Source organism: Palaemon carinicauda, chromosome 44 (genome assembly GCF_036898095.1).
Source record: "Palaemon carinicauda isolate YSFRI2023 chromosome 44, ASM3689809v2, whole genome shotgun sequence".
Taxonomy (NCBI): domain Eukaryota; kingdom Metazoa; phylum Arthropoda; class Malacostraca; order Decapoda; family Palaemonidae; genus Palaemon; species Palaemon carinicauda.
Genome location: NC_090768.1, coordinates 7,999,594 through 8,014,501, shown reverse-complemented (window position 1 = coordinate 8,014,501; position 14,908 = coordinate 7,999,594). Strand labels below are relative to the sequence as shown.

The following is a 14,908-nucleotide window of genomic DNA, read 5'->3' as shown; positions in this document are numbered from 1 at the left end:
AATAAGAGCCAGTCAAACCTTTTCATTCACCGGACTAAATCTAGGTAACAGTGCCCTCAACCTTCTGTTACTTGTCCAATAAGGAGCTTGAGGTATTATACCAGCCGTTGTGCAGCCACCGCCTAAATTGTGAATAGTATCCTTGATGTTAAAGAAATGACTTATACTGAATCTTATTTTTTGTTATGAGATGTACGGGAAGGGAAGGTGGTGCGAGGTTGAATGTCATGTTGAATGGAGAGTTACTTGAGGAGGTGGATCAGTTTAAGTACTTGGGGTCTGTTGTTGCAGCAAATGGTGGAGTGGAAGCAGATGTACGCCAGAGAGTGAATGAAGGATGCAAAGTGTTGGGGGCAGTAAAGGGAGTAGTAAAAAATAGAGGGTTGGCCATAAATGTAAAGAGAGTTCTGATGAGAAAGTGATTGTACCAAATATAATATATGGATCGGAGTTGTGGGGAATGAAAGTGACAGAGAGACAGAAATTGAATGTGTTTGAGATGAAGTGTCTAAGGAGTATGGCTGGTGTATCTCGAGTAGATAGGGTTAGGAACGAAGTAGTGAGGGTGAGAACAGGTGTAAAAGAGAAGTTAGCAGCTAGAATGGATATGAATGTGTTGAGGTGGTTTGGCCATGTTGAGAGAATGGAAAATGGCTGTCTGCTGAAGGCGGCGATGAATGCAAGAGTTGATGGGAGAAGTACAAGAGGAAGGCCAAGGTTTGGGTGGATGGATGGAGTGAAGAAAGCTCTGGGTGATAAAAGGATAGATGTGAGAGAGGCAAGAGAGCGTGCTAGAAATAGGAATGAATGGCGAGCGATTGTGAAGCAGTTCCGGTAGGCCCTGCTGCTCCCTCCGGTGCCTTGGATGACCGCGGAGGTAGCAGCAGTAGGGGATTCAGCGTTATGAAGCTTCATCTGTGGTGGATAACGGGGTAGGTAGGGCTGTGGCACCCTATGGGCTGTGGCACCCTAGCAGTGCCAGCCGAACTCGGTTGAGTCCTTTGTCAGGCTGGGAGGAACGAAGAGAGGAGAGGTCCCCTTTTTGTTTCATTTGTTTGATGTCAGCTACCCCCAAAATTGGGGGAAGTGCCTTGGTATGTTTAGGATAAATTACCTAAAAATTAAGAAAAATCTCCTCCACTGAAAGCATGCTGCCTCCATTTAAACTGGATTCCATGCATGCTAGTAACAAGTGAGATGGCCTACCTCTGAATAATATTAAGCAACTTCAATTCTAGCTGGGTCCCCTTGCCCCGTATAAAATCAAAGGGTGGTGCACAGTGCCCCATTCCCTTGACTGTTTACCTGTTGCCCAGATTTCTGGGTATTCCACCGTTTGATCTTTTTGTGTAGTGAACGTTGGAGTGTGGTTGGCATTCAGACACTAGGCAGTCTGTGTGCTACATCCGGCCACAGTCTGCAAACTACTAAATCATGCTCAGGGTCGGTCTATCAGGGCTACGCACCGATGGACTGCGTGAACGCCTCCCTCTACCTGTGGATGAGGAACATCTATGCCTTGACCGTAAATGCCATGTTTGCGATCATAAACGTACTTTTTGTGATCGGGAGCATCTAGCTCTCGATATGGAACGGCGTTGACATCGTCAGTGACTATCGTGCGAACATAAGCGTCGGCCTCGAGATCGTGAATGTCGTTCTAGGTTCTCGTGAACGGCATCCTCGTGAGCGTGAAAGTTGCCCTCGTGAGCGGGAGCTTTGTCCTCGCGAACACGAGCGTCGTCCTCGTGATCTAGATCGTCGAGATATAGAACTCAAGCGTCTGGACCTAGGTCTAGACTCAGTTGCTCGTGATCATGCAGAGCGCGATAGCGAGACTTCTTGTGAAAAGGAACACCTCCGAGGAGAGCGTTGAGATCGTTGGTCTCATGAGCGTGAAGGTCTAGAGCAAGAACGCCTTCTGGACGAAGAGCGTTCGGATCGTGATGACCTGCAATCCTGATGATCTTCAGATCGTCGCAAACGGTGATCAGGAGAAGTGTGTCCTGAAGGACGAAACGGTGGTGAAGCTCAACCCCGCGCGCTGCTGGTAGAAGGAGCGCTGGTCTCCAGAAGATCATCCCTTACAGCCGAAGTATTCCTGTGGGAAGAAATAGAAGGGTGAAGGTTAACGGACGATGATGTCCCAGGACACCGAGTAGGATCATCGTCAGCAGGAGGCCGTTGGAGGGGCGAACACGAGCGATCGCCTCATCCAGGATAGGACGACAAATGGACTTTGCAGACCTCCAAAGCAAGAGATGTTGTAAGCTCTGGAGAACGGTCGTTCCTAGCACCATGCTGAACGAGTTGAACTAGCTCTCCCTTCGTAGGGAGTGCAAAAACCCCGAAAGTAGGCCATACCTACAAAACATCTGCAAGGGAAAATGGCTCCCCGGTGGCTGGACGTGAAGTTGCTCCTCTAGGGGAAGCAACTACCCCCTCTATCCCCGAGGTTGCCAAGGAGTTAGACAGTATACGCTCCTGCTTGATCGTCCATTGGAAGAGAGCGAACATGAAGGAGCTTCAGAGAGAGATTTGGGGGTGCGAAAAGAAGAACGCTCTTTCCCCGCCCCAGAGGGTGAATGATCGTGCTTAGCCTTCTTCCTGCGCCGTCCAAATTTCTCCCATTGGGAGGCAAGCCACTCACTACATTACACAGGGTGAACCCTGCTCGCAACGATGCCCTCTATAAGAAGGACACAGAGTACGGGTCGGTATCCAGCAATGACATAACGATACAGCATGCAGCAGACACCCAAAAACCCACAGTAGAGGTAATTCGAAATAATGCCATGTGACTCATGCTAGGAGCCCCTACATGAACAAGACTGTGCAACATGAGGCTGGAAACCAGCCTGCCATCTCTAGAAGACAGGATTGCACAGAGAAATGCATCCACAATTGCTAAGATGTTTCTCTCTGACAGAGACTATAACAAAAAAGACAATACGAGAGGAGCTCAGAAAGCACCCAGAGGTCCAAACCCCAAGCTCCTATGGCAAGGACCACAGCAACAACAAAAAGAGCCTGGGATTAGCTGAAGACATTCTGCAACTAAACCCAGACACAAAACAGGGCGCACAACACATCCCACCGTGGAAGAAAGAAGTGGCGACCTTTAGGTACACTAAGGTTCCTAGAGCAAAGGAAGACTGCACAATGGAGGAACTAGGGAATGCGGCCCAGGAAGCAATTATGAGTGCGGAAACAGCAGGGGCACAGACCTACTACACTGATGGTACTGTAGACCCTGGAATCCAGACAACTGGAGCCGCAGTATTCTCCAATAACTTCACGGCCTGCTGAAGAACATCCAACAATGCCTCCACCATGCAGACAGAGCTTGTTGCAATAAAACAAGCACTAAAATAATCCATTGACAGTGAGGAAGGACCTGTAGTCATCCATACTGACTCAAGATCCTCAATGCAAGCCTTGCAACAGGAAAATAACAAAGAAAACAAGGCTCTACTAGCTGATATCAAAGCACTCCCATATCAGCACAATGAAAGAGGCAGACCTGTGACTCTCAACTGGATTCCCAGTCACATTGGAATACCAGGGAATGAGAGAGCAGATGACCTAGCCAAAAGCACCAGACACAGAGAGAGTACAGGTGCATATACAGCCTGCACTGCAAAAATTAAAAATGAAATAAAGCCACAGCTCAAAGAAAATCTAATCAAGGACCTATACAAATGGGCCACGGACCTAGAGCCTCCCCCCATTGACAGGCACACACCAAGAGAGCAGGCTGTATGCATCCACAGACTCAGGATGGGATACAAAGCAAATTGGGAGATCTTGGAAAACAATGAAAGACCCTGTGAACATTGTGACGTCATACCACAACAGGCCCACTCGCAACATGCCAGGCAGATTGCAGCCACACTGGTAAAAGCAATTGTCGAAAACATAGAAACACACAGAAAATTGCTTTCAAGCAAACCTCCACCGAGGTAACAACCTCTGAAATCCCCATCAAACCCATTTCATCCCCTCACCGTAAGGTCCTATGCACATCATCCTTTGTATGTTTCCATAGTTTCCACTACTTTTATAATATTCCGCGGAGTAAAGGGTTGGACAACCCCACCTGCAACTTTTCTCTACATTTCAAAGGCCTTATAACCCTTTCTAACTACCACTATCCGTGACATGATGGCCCCCTTCCACTACCACCATCATCCTTCCTCTGTTTGCATCTGTCTCTACAACTGAAAACCTTTCAAATTTCCTTTTGTTTTAACAAGCAACCTTCTGTATTTTACAGGTTACCTACAGGCCGAACAAGGGAAAGGTCCGTGCCAACAGGAACTGTTGGCTACGATACAACGAACGAACAAAAAAGCACCCTCGTGCCCAAGAGAGGTTCGCATGAAGGCGATCAAAAGAAGAAAGCACACCTGAAAAGAGAAAGAAGATTATAATGTCCAATGATAGACTTGGGAGGAGAAAGGACACGTCCAGTCTCTACCGAACCAAAAGAAAAAGTGATGTAGCTCAGCTGTGAGAGTATATATAGAGGTGGCTGGGTACCCTCCAGCCACCCCCGGCCTACCCGCTCAAGCGGTTAGGCAGGGTTGCCACCTCGCACTTTTAGTCTGAAGGCTACCTTTCAGCTTCGCCGAAAGAATATCCACATAAATAATGAAGGGTTTTTTAGCATAAGAACAAACTGAATCCTTACCTATCGCTCGCAGATTGAGCATTAAACGTGCGTTCTATAACTGTGGTCCAATGCAAACCCCTAATAATGAACGTGTTTGGACGCGGTCTTTCAGTCTTCAAAATCTGACATCTCTGAAATGATAAACATATCATTATTCACATCTGTTGTCTTACATTTCATCCAACAACTACTTCACTAAATCTTCAGAGAGACATAACCGTGGCCTGTAAACAATTATCAATTTCACTGTCACCTCTGGTAAAATATGTTATTTTTATTAATAAAATAAATTTTTGAATATACTTACCCGGTGATTATATAAGCTGCAACTCTGTTGCTCGACAGAAAACTCTACGTTCAAAATACGCCAGCGATCGCTATGCAGGTAGGGGGTGTACATCAACAGCGCCATCTGTCTAGCAGGTACTCAGTACTCAATGTAAACACAGAACCAATTTTCTCCTCGGTCCACTGGGTCTCTATTGGGGAGGAAGGGAGGGTCCTTTAATATATAATCACCGGGTAAGTATATTCAAAAATTTATTTTATTAATAAAAATAACATTTTTCAATATTAAACTTAGCCGGTGATTATATAAGCTGATTCACACCCAGGGGGGTGGGTAGAGACCAGCATTACTTGTTTACATTATTATGAGCTAAGTATTTTGTATTTCATTTTAGCAGTTATTCAAAATAACAAACATAAAATAAATAAGTACCTGGTAAGGAAGTCGACTTGAACAATTACTCTGCCTTTTTAAGTACGTCTTCCTTACGGAGCCTCGCGATCCTCTTAGGATGCTGAGCGACCCCTAGGATCTGAAGTATCAAGGGTTGCAACCCATACAACAGGACCTCATCAAAACCTCTAATCTAGGCGCTTCTCAAGAAATGACTTTGACCACCCGCCAAATCAAGTAGGATGCGAAAGGCTTCTTAGCCTTCCGGACAACCCAAAAACAATAATAAAACATTTCAAGAGAAAGATTAAAAAGGTTATGGAATTAGGGAATTGTAGTGGTTGAGCCCTCACCCACTACTGCACTCGTTGCTACGAATGGTCCCAGAGTGTAGCAGTTCTCGTAAAGAGACTGGACATTCTTAAGATAAAAAGACGCGAACACTGACTTGCTTTTCCAATAGGTTGCGTCGATTATACTTTGCAGAGATCTATTTTGTTTAAAGGCCACGGAAGTTGCGACAGCTCTAACTTCGTGTGTCCTTACCTTCAGCAAAGCTTGGTCTTCCTCATTCAGATGGGAATGAGCTTCTCGTATTAACAGTCTGATAAAAAAGGATAAAGCATTCTTTGACATAGGCAAAGATGGTTTCTTAACTGAACACCATAAAGCTTCAGACGGGCCTCGTAAAGGTTTTTAAAAAGAACTTAAGAGCTCTTACAGGACATAAGACTCTTTCTAGTTCATTTCCAACCATACGATAAGTTTGGAATATCGAACGATATTGGCCAAGGCCGAGAAGGCAGCTCGTGTTTGGCTAGAAAACCAAGTTGTAGAACATGTAGCCGTTTCGGATGAGAATCTGATGTTCTTGCTGAAGGCATGAATCTCACTGACTCTTTTAGCTGTGGCTAAGCATACCAGGAAAAGAGTCTTTAAGGTGAGATCTTTCAGGGAGGCTGATTGTAGCGGTTCGAACCTGTCTGACATAAGGAATCTTAGTACCACGTCTAAATTCCAACCAGGTGTAACCAAACGACGCTCCTTCGTGGTCTCAAAAGACTTAAGGAGGTCCTGTAGATCTTTATTGTTGGAAAGATCTAAGCCTCTGTGACGGAAGACTGATGCCAACATGCTTCTGTAACCCTTGATAGTGGGAGCTGAAAGAGATCGTTCTTTCCTCAGATATAAGAGGAAGTCAGCTATTTGAGTTACAGAGGTACTGGTCGAGGATACGGATACTGACTTGCACCAGTTTCGGAAGATTTCCCACTTCGATTGGTAGACTCTAAGGGTGGATGTTCTCCTTGCTCTAGCAATCGCTCTGGCTGCCTCCTTCGAAAAGCCTCTAGCTCTCGAGAGTCTTTCGATAGTCTGAAGGCAGTCAGACGAAGAGCGTGGAGGCCTTGGTGTACCTTCTTTACGCGTGGCTGACGTAGAAGGTCCACCCTTAGGGGAAGTGTTCTGGGAACGTCTACTAGCCATCGAAGTACCTCGGTGAACCATTCTCTCGCGGGCCAGAGGGAAGCAACTAGCGTCAACCTTGTCCCTTCGTGAGAGGCGAACTTCTGCAGTACCTTGTTGACAATCTTGAACGGAGGGAATGCATATAGATCTAGATGTGACCAATCTAGTAGAAAGGCATCTACAGTGAACCCTCGCTACTTCGCGGTTCGACAATCGCGGATTCACCACTTCGCGGGGTTTTCCCATAACCCATATATATATACATATCGCGGATTTTCCGGAAAATTCGAAAATACCGCGAAATCTGAAGATAACCAAATACGATATTTTGTTACCTGTAATTCCATTAATACTGTAATTAGTAATATCTGCTCTTACTGATTGTTCATTGCATTACATATGATATATAATTCAGCACAGAAAGAAATAAAACACGAAAAGAGAATGTGATCATACGATAATTCAGTACGTAGTAAAATTAAATCGAACATGAAACGCAAATCAGATGCAGTCATACCATATTAGAATGGTGTGTACTGTAATGGATGTGCTTCTTTTCCATGAATCTTTTGTATGTATACGTACGTAGTACAGTACTGCATCCAATAATATTCTTTGTTACAAAAATCACATTTCGAATAAGTACTGTAAGCGTACGAGAGAGAGAGAGAGAAAGAGAGAGAGAGAGAGAGAGAGAGAGGCGTAAAATAGCGTACGTACGTAAATTTTTATTATTATTGTTATTATTATTATTATTGTTGTTGTTGTTAATAAAATTATTATTGTTATTATTATTAATCATTATTATTATTATTATTACTGTACAGTATTATTATCATTATTTATTATTATTACGGTATTGTACTTAATCTACGTACGTTCAGTATGCGCGGGGCATCTTCTATGAGTAACCAACGCACCATGTACTGTAAGACGGGTTGTGATTGGTTCAAGCGCTGATAGATGACGAATCAAAACTCAAGTTTTGTTATCTAGCCTGTGATTGGTGTTTTGCCCGCATCTTCAACTTCCAGCATCACAGTTCTCGCGGGTCTGCATCGTTCACTTTCTCTTTCCGCGTATTGCTGAGTAGACGTTCTTAACTTTGTGAAGTTTAATCTGTGCTGTGTGCGACTGTTTTAAGTTGAACTTTCTGTTAAACCCTACTGTACAATGCCTCCCAAGCCTTCTGCTTCTACTAAGGCTGGTAGTGAGCCTAAACAGCACCGAAAGATGATGACGATTGCTGAGAAGGTGACGCTTCTCGATACTATGTTAAAAGACAGTAGAAGTTACGCGGCCGCAGACCTCGAAGACCTGACGAAATCGGGCAGTGAAGACAGTGAAACACAGGAAGAGTTCCAAGAAAATGTCGAAGAAACGGTCTTAAAATTAGAACGGCTTGCCAAGCTCTGCAAGCTTGCGAATGAGGTGAAAGAAATGTCGCAAGAGTGGGACGAGGATATGGTTCGTTCTGTACAATTCTGCACCAAGATCGATGAACACATGGCTCCCTACAGGATGCTCTTGCGAAAGAAGAAGCAGCGGCAGCAACTTCCGATCACAATGCCCTCAGAAGAAATTGAAGAAGTGTCTCAGGAAGAAGTTGAAGAGGTGTCCCAGGAAAAGACACCTCCGTCTGAAGAGACGTAAAATACTACAGTATTATTGGCTGCACAGTAGAAGACATCATCAGCTTCATCATCATCATTTCTACTGTGCAGCAAATTCATCGCCATCATCATTCAAGTTTTTCTTGAACTTCTTTCGTGGTGAGTACAGTAACAATCTTTATTTTTTACTTAAACATTTTAATATTTGTGTCTGTTTTATAGTTTAGTACTGTATGCATTAAGTTAAAGGGAAGGTTTTAAAAGCCTATCATATTTTTTTTGTTTAAAATTTACATTTACGTACGTAAAACAATCTCTCTCTCTCTCTCTCTCTCTCTCTCTCTCTCTCTCTCTCTCTCTCTCTCTCTCTCTCTCTCTCTCTCTCTCTCTCTCTCTCTCTCTCTCGTAAATTGTTTTCCTGCTTTGCTACGTACAGTATGTACTGTATGATTTTATATAGATACGGTAAATAATATTTGTAATAACATATTTTGTAAATGCTTTTACTGTAAATATCATTATTTATCACTTTCATCATGCGCGTTAAATGCCTTCTTTGTTCTGAGCGTGGTTGTTTACTGAGCGTACTTTATGACGCCGTCGTTTCAGGTGGCGTCATAAAGAAAAACATTTCATTTGGAAGTCCTAAGGAAAATTAAGTAAAACATTGGTAATAACAAAATCAACATACTGTATACATCAATATAATCGATGCAAAAACTAACCTATACATATATGTGTACAGTACACTAAATGAGTTTGTTTCTTCATTATGATCAGAGATAAACGTAAACAAAACATTGGTTGCCATTTTTTATCGTGCTTTTTAGGTGTTTAGGAAACGCATGATATAAAATCGCCTTTAATATTTGTGCCTGTTTTAGTTTAGGGTACTGTAGTACATGCATTAAGTGTTCTGTACATTAAAGGGTAGTTTGTTAACAGTACTACGTACAAGGGAAGGTTTTAAAAGTCCGAATATACATGTTAAATAAATAGGTAAATATGGTGTCAATACTTCGCGGATTTTCACCTATCGCGCCCGCGTCTGGAACCTATCTACCGCGATAAACGAGGGTTCACTGTATATGAACTGCTGCTGGGTCCGGGATTGGTGAGCAAAATATTGGGAGCCTCTTGGTCATCGAGGTTGCGAAGAGATCTATGGTTGGCTGGCCCCAGGTGGCCCAAAGTCTCTTGCATACATCCTTGTGGAGGGTCCATTCTGTTGGAATTATTTGTCCCTTCCGACTGAGACAATCTGCCATGACATTCAAGTTGCCTTGGATGAACCTCGTTACTAGTGATATGTCTAGACCTTTTGACCAGGAGAGGAGGTCCCTTGCGATCTCGTACAATGTCAGAGAGTAGGTCCCTCCTTGCTTGGAGATGTACGCCAAAGCCGTGGTGTTGTCCGAGTTCACCTCCACTACTTTGCCTTGAAGGAGAGACCTGAAGCTTTTCCAGGTCAGACTTACTGCCAGTAGCTCCTTGCAGTTGAAATGCATTGTCCTTTGACTCGAGTTCCATAATCCCGAGCATTCCCGACCGTCTAATGTCGCACCCCAGCCTACGTCCGATGCGTCCGAGAAGAGAATGTGGTTGGGAGTCTGAACAGTCAGGGGAAGACCCTCTCTAAGGTTGATATAGTCCTTTCACCAAGTCAGACAAGACTTTATCTTTCCGGAAACCGGGATCGAGACCGCTTCTAGCGTCTTGTCCTTTTTCCAGTGAAAAGCTAGATGGTATAGAAGAGGACGGAGGTGTAGTCTTCCTAGTGACACAAATTGATCCACGGATGACAGTGTCCCTACCAGACTCATCCACAGCCTGACTGGGCAGCGTTCCTTCTTCAGCATCTTCTGGATGGATAGCAGGGCTGGGGGCTGATCGTCTTGTTCAGCGACGTCCTCATCAGAGGGTTCCTCATCCGAAACTGATGAGGAAACGGCAACGGAGTGGGCAACGTCTGACTCGCTGAATCCGGTCGCACTGGTGGATGCGTGACGGAGCCGGACGCAATATCATGGAACTGCTGCACAGTCTGTGAACTGTCAACAACCATGGATGCGCGAGGAAGTACAGCGTCAACCCGAAACTGTCTAGACTGTCTGGGTTGTGCAGTCAATACCCTACCGGGTTGTTGAGGTTGACGCACTGCGTCACAACAAGTCACCTCTGCTGGTTGTTGAACGTCCTGAACGTCAACAACCACCTCCGAGCGTCGCTTAACGTCAACGTGCGACTGGCAACCCACACTGGGTCGCATCGGTGGAGGAACCACCTCAACTGGCAGACGCGAGTAGGTTACCTCAGCGTCAACAGGGCGCACAACCGACCGGTTGGAAGGTTGTTGGCCAGAAGGAGGAACCACCTCAACTGGCAGACGCGAGTAGGTTACCTCAGCGTCAACAGGGCGCACAACCAACCGGTTGGAAGGTTGTTGGCCAGAAGGTTCTTCTCCGCATTTAAGTCCTCTATCAAGGACGCAAGCTTGGACTGCATGTCTTGCAGCAAAGCCCATTTAGGGTCTACGGGAGCAGGTGTGGCAACAGACGGGGTTAGCGACTGAGGCGGAACCATTTACCATCCCTGAAAGCCTTGTTATGTGTGACATAATAGTACAGCAAAACTTCAAAGGCTCGACAAAAGTTGAGAAGTTGACCTGTAAACAACTTGGAGCGTCTCCTGGCTAGGCGCCAGGGCGAGTCTACCAGAATTGAGAAGTCTATCTGGGCAGAGGCATGAACTCCCAAGCCGAGAACTTCTCTCGTGTCCTATCAGACTCTCGCTCTATAAGCCAGTTTAAAAGAAGGGAAATCAAAGGCTGTATCCCTAAAACTCCTCCTGGTGCAAAAACCAGTCGCCTAGCCAACGTAACGCTCTCTAGGAGAGCGAGAGAGCACTAGCTTAAAAACAACGGCTTCGAAGTAGCTAGGCCTAGTGTAAGTTCTGACGTTTAGGCGAACGAGGAGCAGCAGTTACAAGATCCGGACGAAGATCCTTAAAAAATCATCATGATTTAATTAAAGTCCATAGGAGGCTAAGCAGCTTAAGGCTCCTCTCCAAATGACAGAGTCCTCAAGGGAATATCAGTAGGAGGGAGAACAGCACTTTCTCATCTACAGGAACCTTGTCCGATAAAAGCTAGGTTACCTCAGTGAGTCTCTGACTGGTGCATTAGTAGCAGACCAGAAGGCAACGTCATGTAACTGCTTGACAGTCTGTGAACTGTCAACAACTGAACTGTCAACCACAACAGGTGCGTGAGGACATACAGTGTTCACTCGAGACTGCTTTGACTGTCTATACTGAGCAGTCAAAATAACTCTAGAATGCGGAGGTTGACACACCGCGTCAAAACAAAACAACTTAGACTGTTGTTGTACCTCGCGAACGTCAACGGAAGGTTCCGTGCGTTACTGAACGTCAACATGCGGCTGGCAGGGTACACTGGAACGCATGGGTGGCGGGACTCTCTCAGCTGGAGTGCGGCAGAAGGTCGCCTCAGCGTCCACAGGACGCACAACCGTGGTTGGTTGTAGGCTAGAGGTTGGTGCAGTGTCAACCTTCTCCGCACGAAAGTCCCGCATCAATGACGTTAACTGAGACTGCATGGTCTGCAGCAAAGACCACTTAGGGTCTACAGGAGCAGGTGCGGCAACAGACGGTGTGACTGCCTGATGCGGTACCGCTTTGCCTCTCTTAGGAGGTGAGCAGTCGTCGGAAGACTGCAGCGAGTCCGAACTGACCCAGTGACTACAACTGGGCCGTTGGACTTGCGCGGAAGGGACCGACTTGCGCTTAATAAGCTGCGAGACCTTGGTCCATGGTTTCTTACGATAAACCTCTTCCGCAGACGAGAAATAAAAGGGCTCTCTCGTCTTTGTGTGGGTGGGGCGATCTTGGGTAGATACGCCCGAAACCACGGAGGGAAACGTCTGTTCGTTGATCAAGGCCTGACGAACCCATAAGTCATTCGACATTACTTCTCCCCTGGGCTTGGGAGCTTGCAAGAGGTCCCGGACTAGGTGAACGACAGGCACGAACAGACGAACCCTCGGACGCAACACTGTAACACTTTGCGCATATCACTTTATCACTTCGATTTTCTGTTTTGCACTTATTTCACTGAAATCGAAACTTTTACTGATTTCTACCTGAAACACGCAATTCTACCCTCATTAAAAGGTAGTAATTGCGAAATCAGTCGTATAATGCAGCTCATTAATACTAGCAAAAAACAGAAAACATATATAAAGATAAAAAATTCAGTGGCTGGGAAAGAGACTAAACACTAGTTCAAATAAACTACGTTTACAATCTCTCACCGCACATAGCCTGGGGACAAGAATAAAACCCTAGAAACGTTTTACCTTCTTCCCCGTACAGCGACTAGGGACGAGAGTAACGCGAGAACAACGTTACCCGCTTGAACGGAACGTTTTCTCTCCTCTCTCTCCCTCCGTCTCTATCTCTCTCTCTCTTTCTCTCTTGATTTCGCACCTAAGAGAAGAGCCCAATTATATATCGTCAAAAAAACATGTTATTTGACTAAAGGAAAAAAAATGAAAGGTTTTCCAATAAAAAGTTCCTTTAATTTAGAATTTAAAACATTAAAGCTAAGAAAGAATGAACAAAACGTCAGAATCGATTTACTCTTACTGCAAAGTGAAACCGTGATACACTCTCTATCGTAACGATAGAGCGCATGTTGAACGTCCTGAACGTCAACAACTGCGTAGTCTAAAAAACTAAACGTTAGTTCATCTTTGAAAACAGTACGAAGACTATCAAAGAAATTCTTTCATAAAACATTAAATTTAAAAAGTTTAAATTCTTTAAAGGCTAAATACGATATAACGGGCTCAACGTTGATTAACTTCGGTTCCAAGTTAGGACCGCCTACTATCAGGAAAGGTCGCATATAAACAAAACATAAAAATTATCTTTATATGTTAATAAAAAATGGAAAGTTAATCAAAGAGGCCTAATAAAGGCGGAGAGATATAAAATATATAGATCTATAACGTGTTAAGCAAAATTACTAAAAACCTAAACACACTTCCGTCTAAGGGAAGGGTCGGCCATTTAAAAGTGAAAGAGAGTCCATACTCTCTTTGTCACCCTAATTAAATCTATCCAAAACGAGTTCAAGTTTTGAGATGAAGATAAAACACCTGCATAGCGAAAGCTCAAAACTAGAATAGTGTACTTCACCAAATAGTTGTGAAAACAAATCCAGTTAGTAACAGCGTATTAGTAGGTCTTGCCGGTAGCCCGACAGAGAGAAAATTGGTTCTGTGTTTACATTGAGTACTGAGTACCTGCTAGACAGATGGCGCTGTTGATGTACACCCCCTACCTGCATAGCGATCGCTGGCGTATTTTGAACGTAGAGTTTTCTGTCGAGCAACAGAGTTGCAGCTTATATAATCACCGGCTAAGTTTAATATTGAAAAATTTTGGCATCAATAAACATAAAAAACTATTCCTCTAATCCTTCTTTATCTAGTCAATATATCAATAACTAAATCATTAAAATAAAATTCTTGTAATAACTATATCCATAAAATTAGAAATTTGAGAGTAATTTGTATTTTTCTTAACTAATACAAATCTTTAGTTATTTATATGGATTATCCTTTCAGCAAAGCTGAAACTAGCCATCAGACATTTTAGCGAGGTGGAACTACCCAACCGCTAGTTAGTGGTAGGGAGCAGGAGGGGGAGCTGGGGTACCCGGCCACCCCTCTCACACACACTCGTGTATTCTGATCACTTTTTTATTGCAGGCAGGACTTATTGGGGGACAGGTGATGGTGGGACAATTTTTATAAATAACTACTGGTTTCTATTATTTTGAAATGTCATTTGTTCCTTCACTAACAAACTTTACTTTATTTATACGTATGATTCACCCTTAGGAGGGAGGAAGGCCTGACTAACTGGCTAGTCTTTGACCCAGGGTTTTCCTGTATGTGCTCTACGCGTAACAGGGAGAAACCCTGACACTTCACTAAACTAGGAGTGCAAAGCATGGTTATCGGCCTGAGCAATTGTGTGTGACTAGTCTATGGACCATATTATCAAAAATGTAGGAATCTAAGAAGTAACCAAAGACGTTACCCAATTCCCCTTGACAAGGGGTATGGGGACTACAGTAGACAAGCATATTAATTCATACTAGGTTACATAAGGAAACGGTTATACCTGCCCTCATTATCTGCTACTTGTCCATCAAGGAGCTTGAGGTGTTATAAACCATTTATTGCGTAGCCACCACAGGGTTAATGGAGAATGTCTGCATGCTCCTGTGGGTAATGTATTACAGGAAGGGTGAGGTGAAGGTCAGAAATGCTTTCAACTTACCCCTGAGATGGCCTACGTCACAAAGAAACTGCTTCTGAACGTTATGGGCGAATTTTGCCCTAGAATCCCACTAATTTGTCAACAATTCATTCATTACTG

At 44.3% G+C, this 14,908-nt stretch overlaps 1 protein-coding gene across 1 annotated transcript in view; it reads right to left on the bottom strand.

Annotated features, from left to right (window-relative positions):
• Nucleotides 1-14,908, bottom strand: part of Akt (Akt kinase) — a 103,183-nt gene that overhangs the window by 61,607 nt on the left and 26,668 nt on the right. Inside the window, exon 3 of the mRNA XM_068366922.1 lies at nucleotides 4,694-4,806. Within this exon, the coding sequence (XP_068223023.1) occupies nucleotides 4,694-4,806 (113 nt within the window). The remainder of the gene's footprint in view (nucleotides 1-4,693; nucleotides 4,807-14,908) is intronic.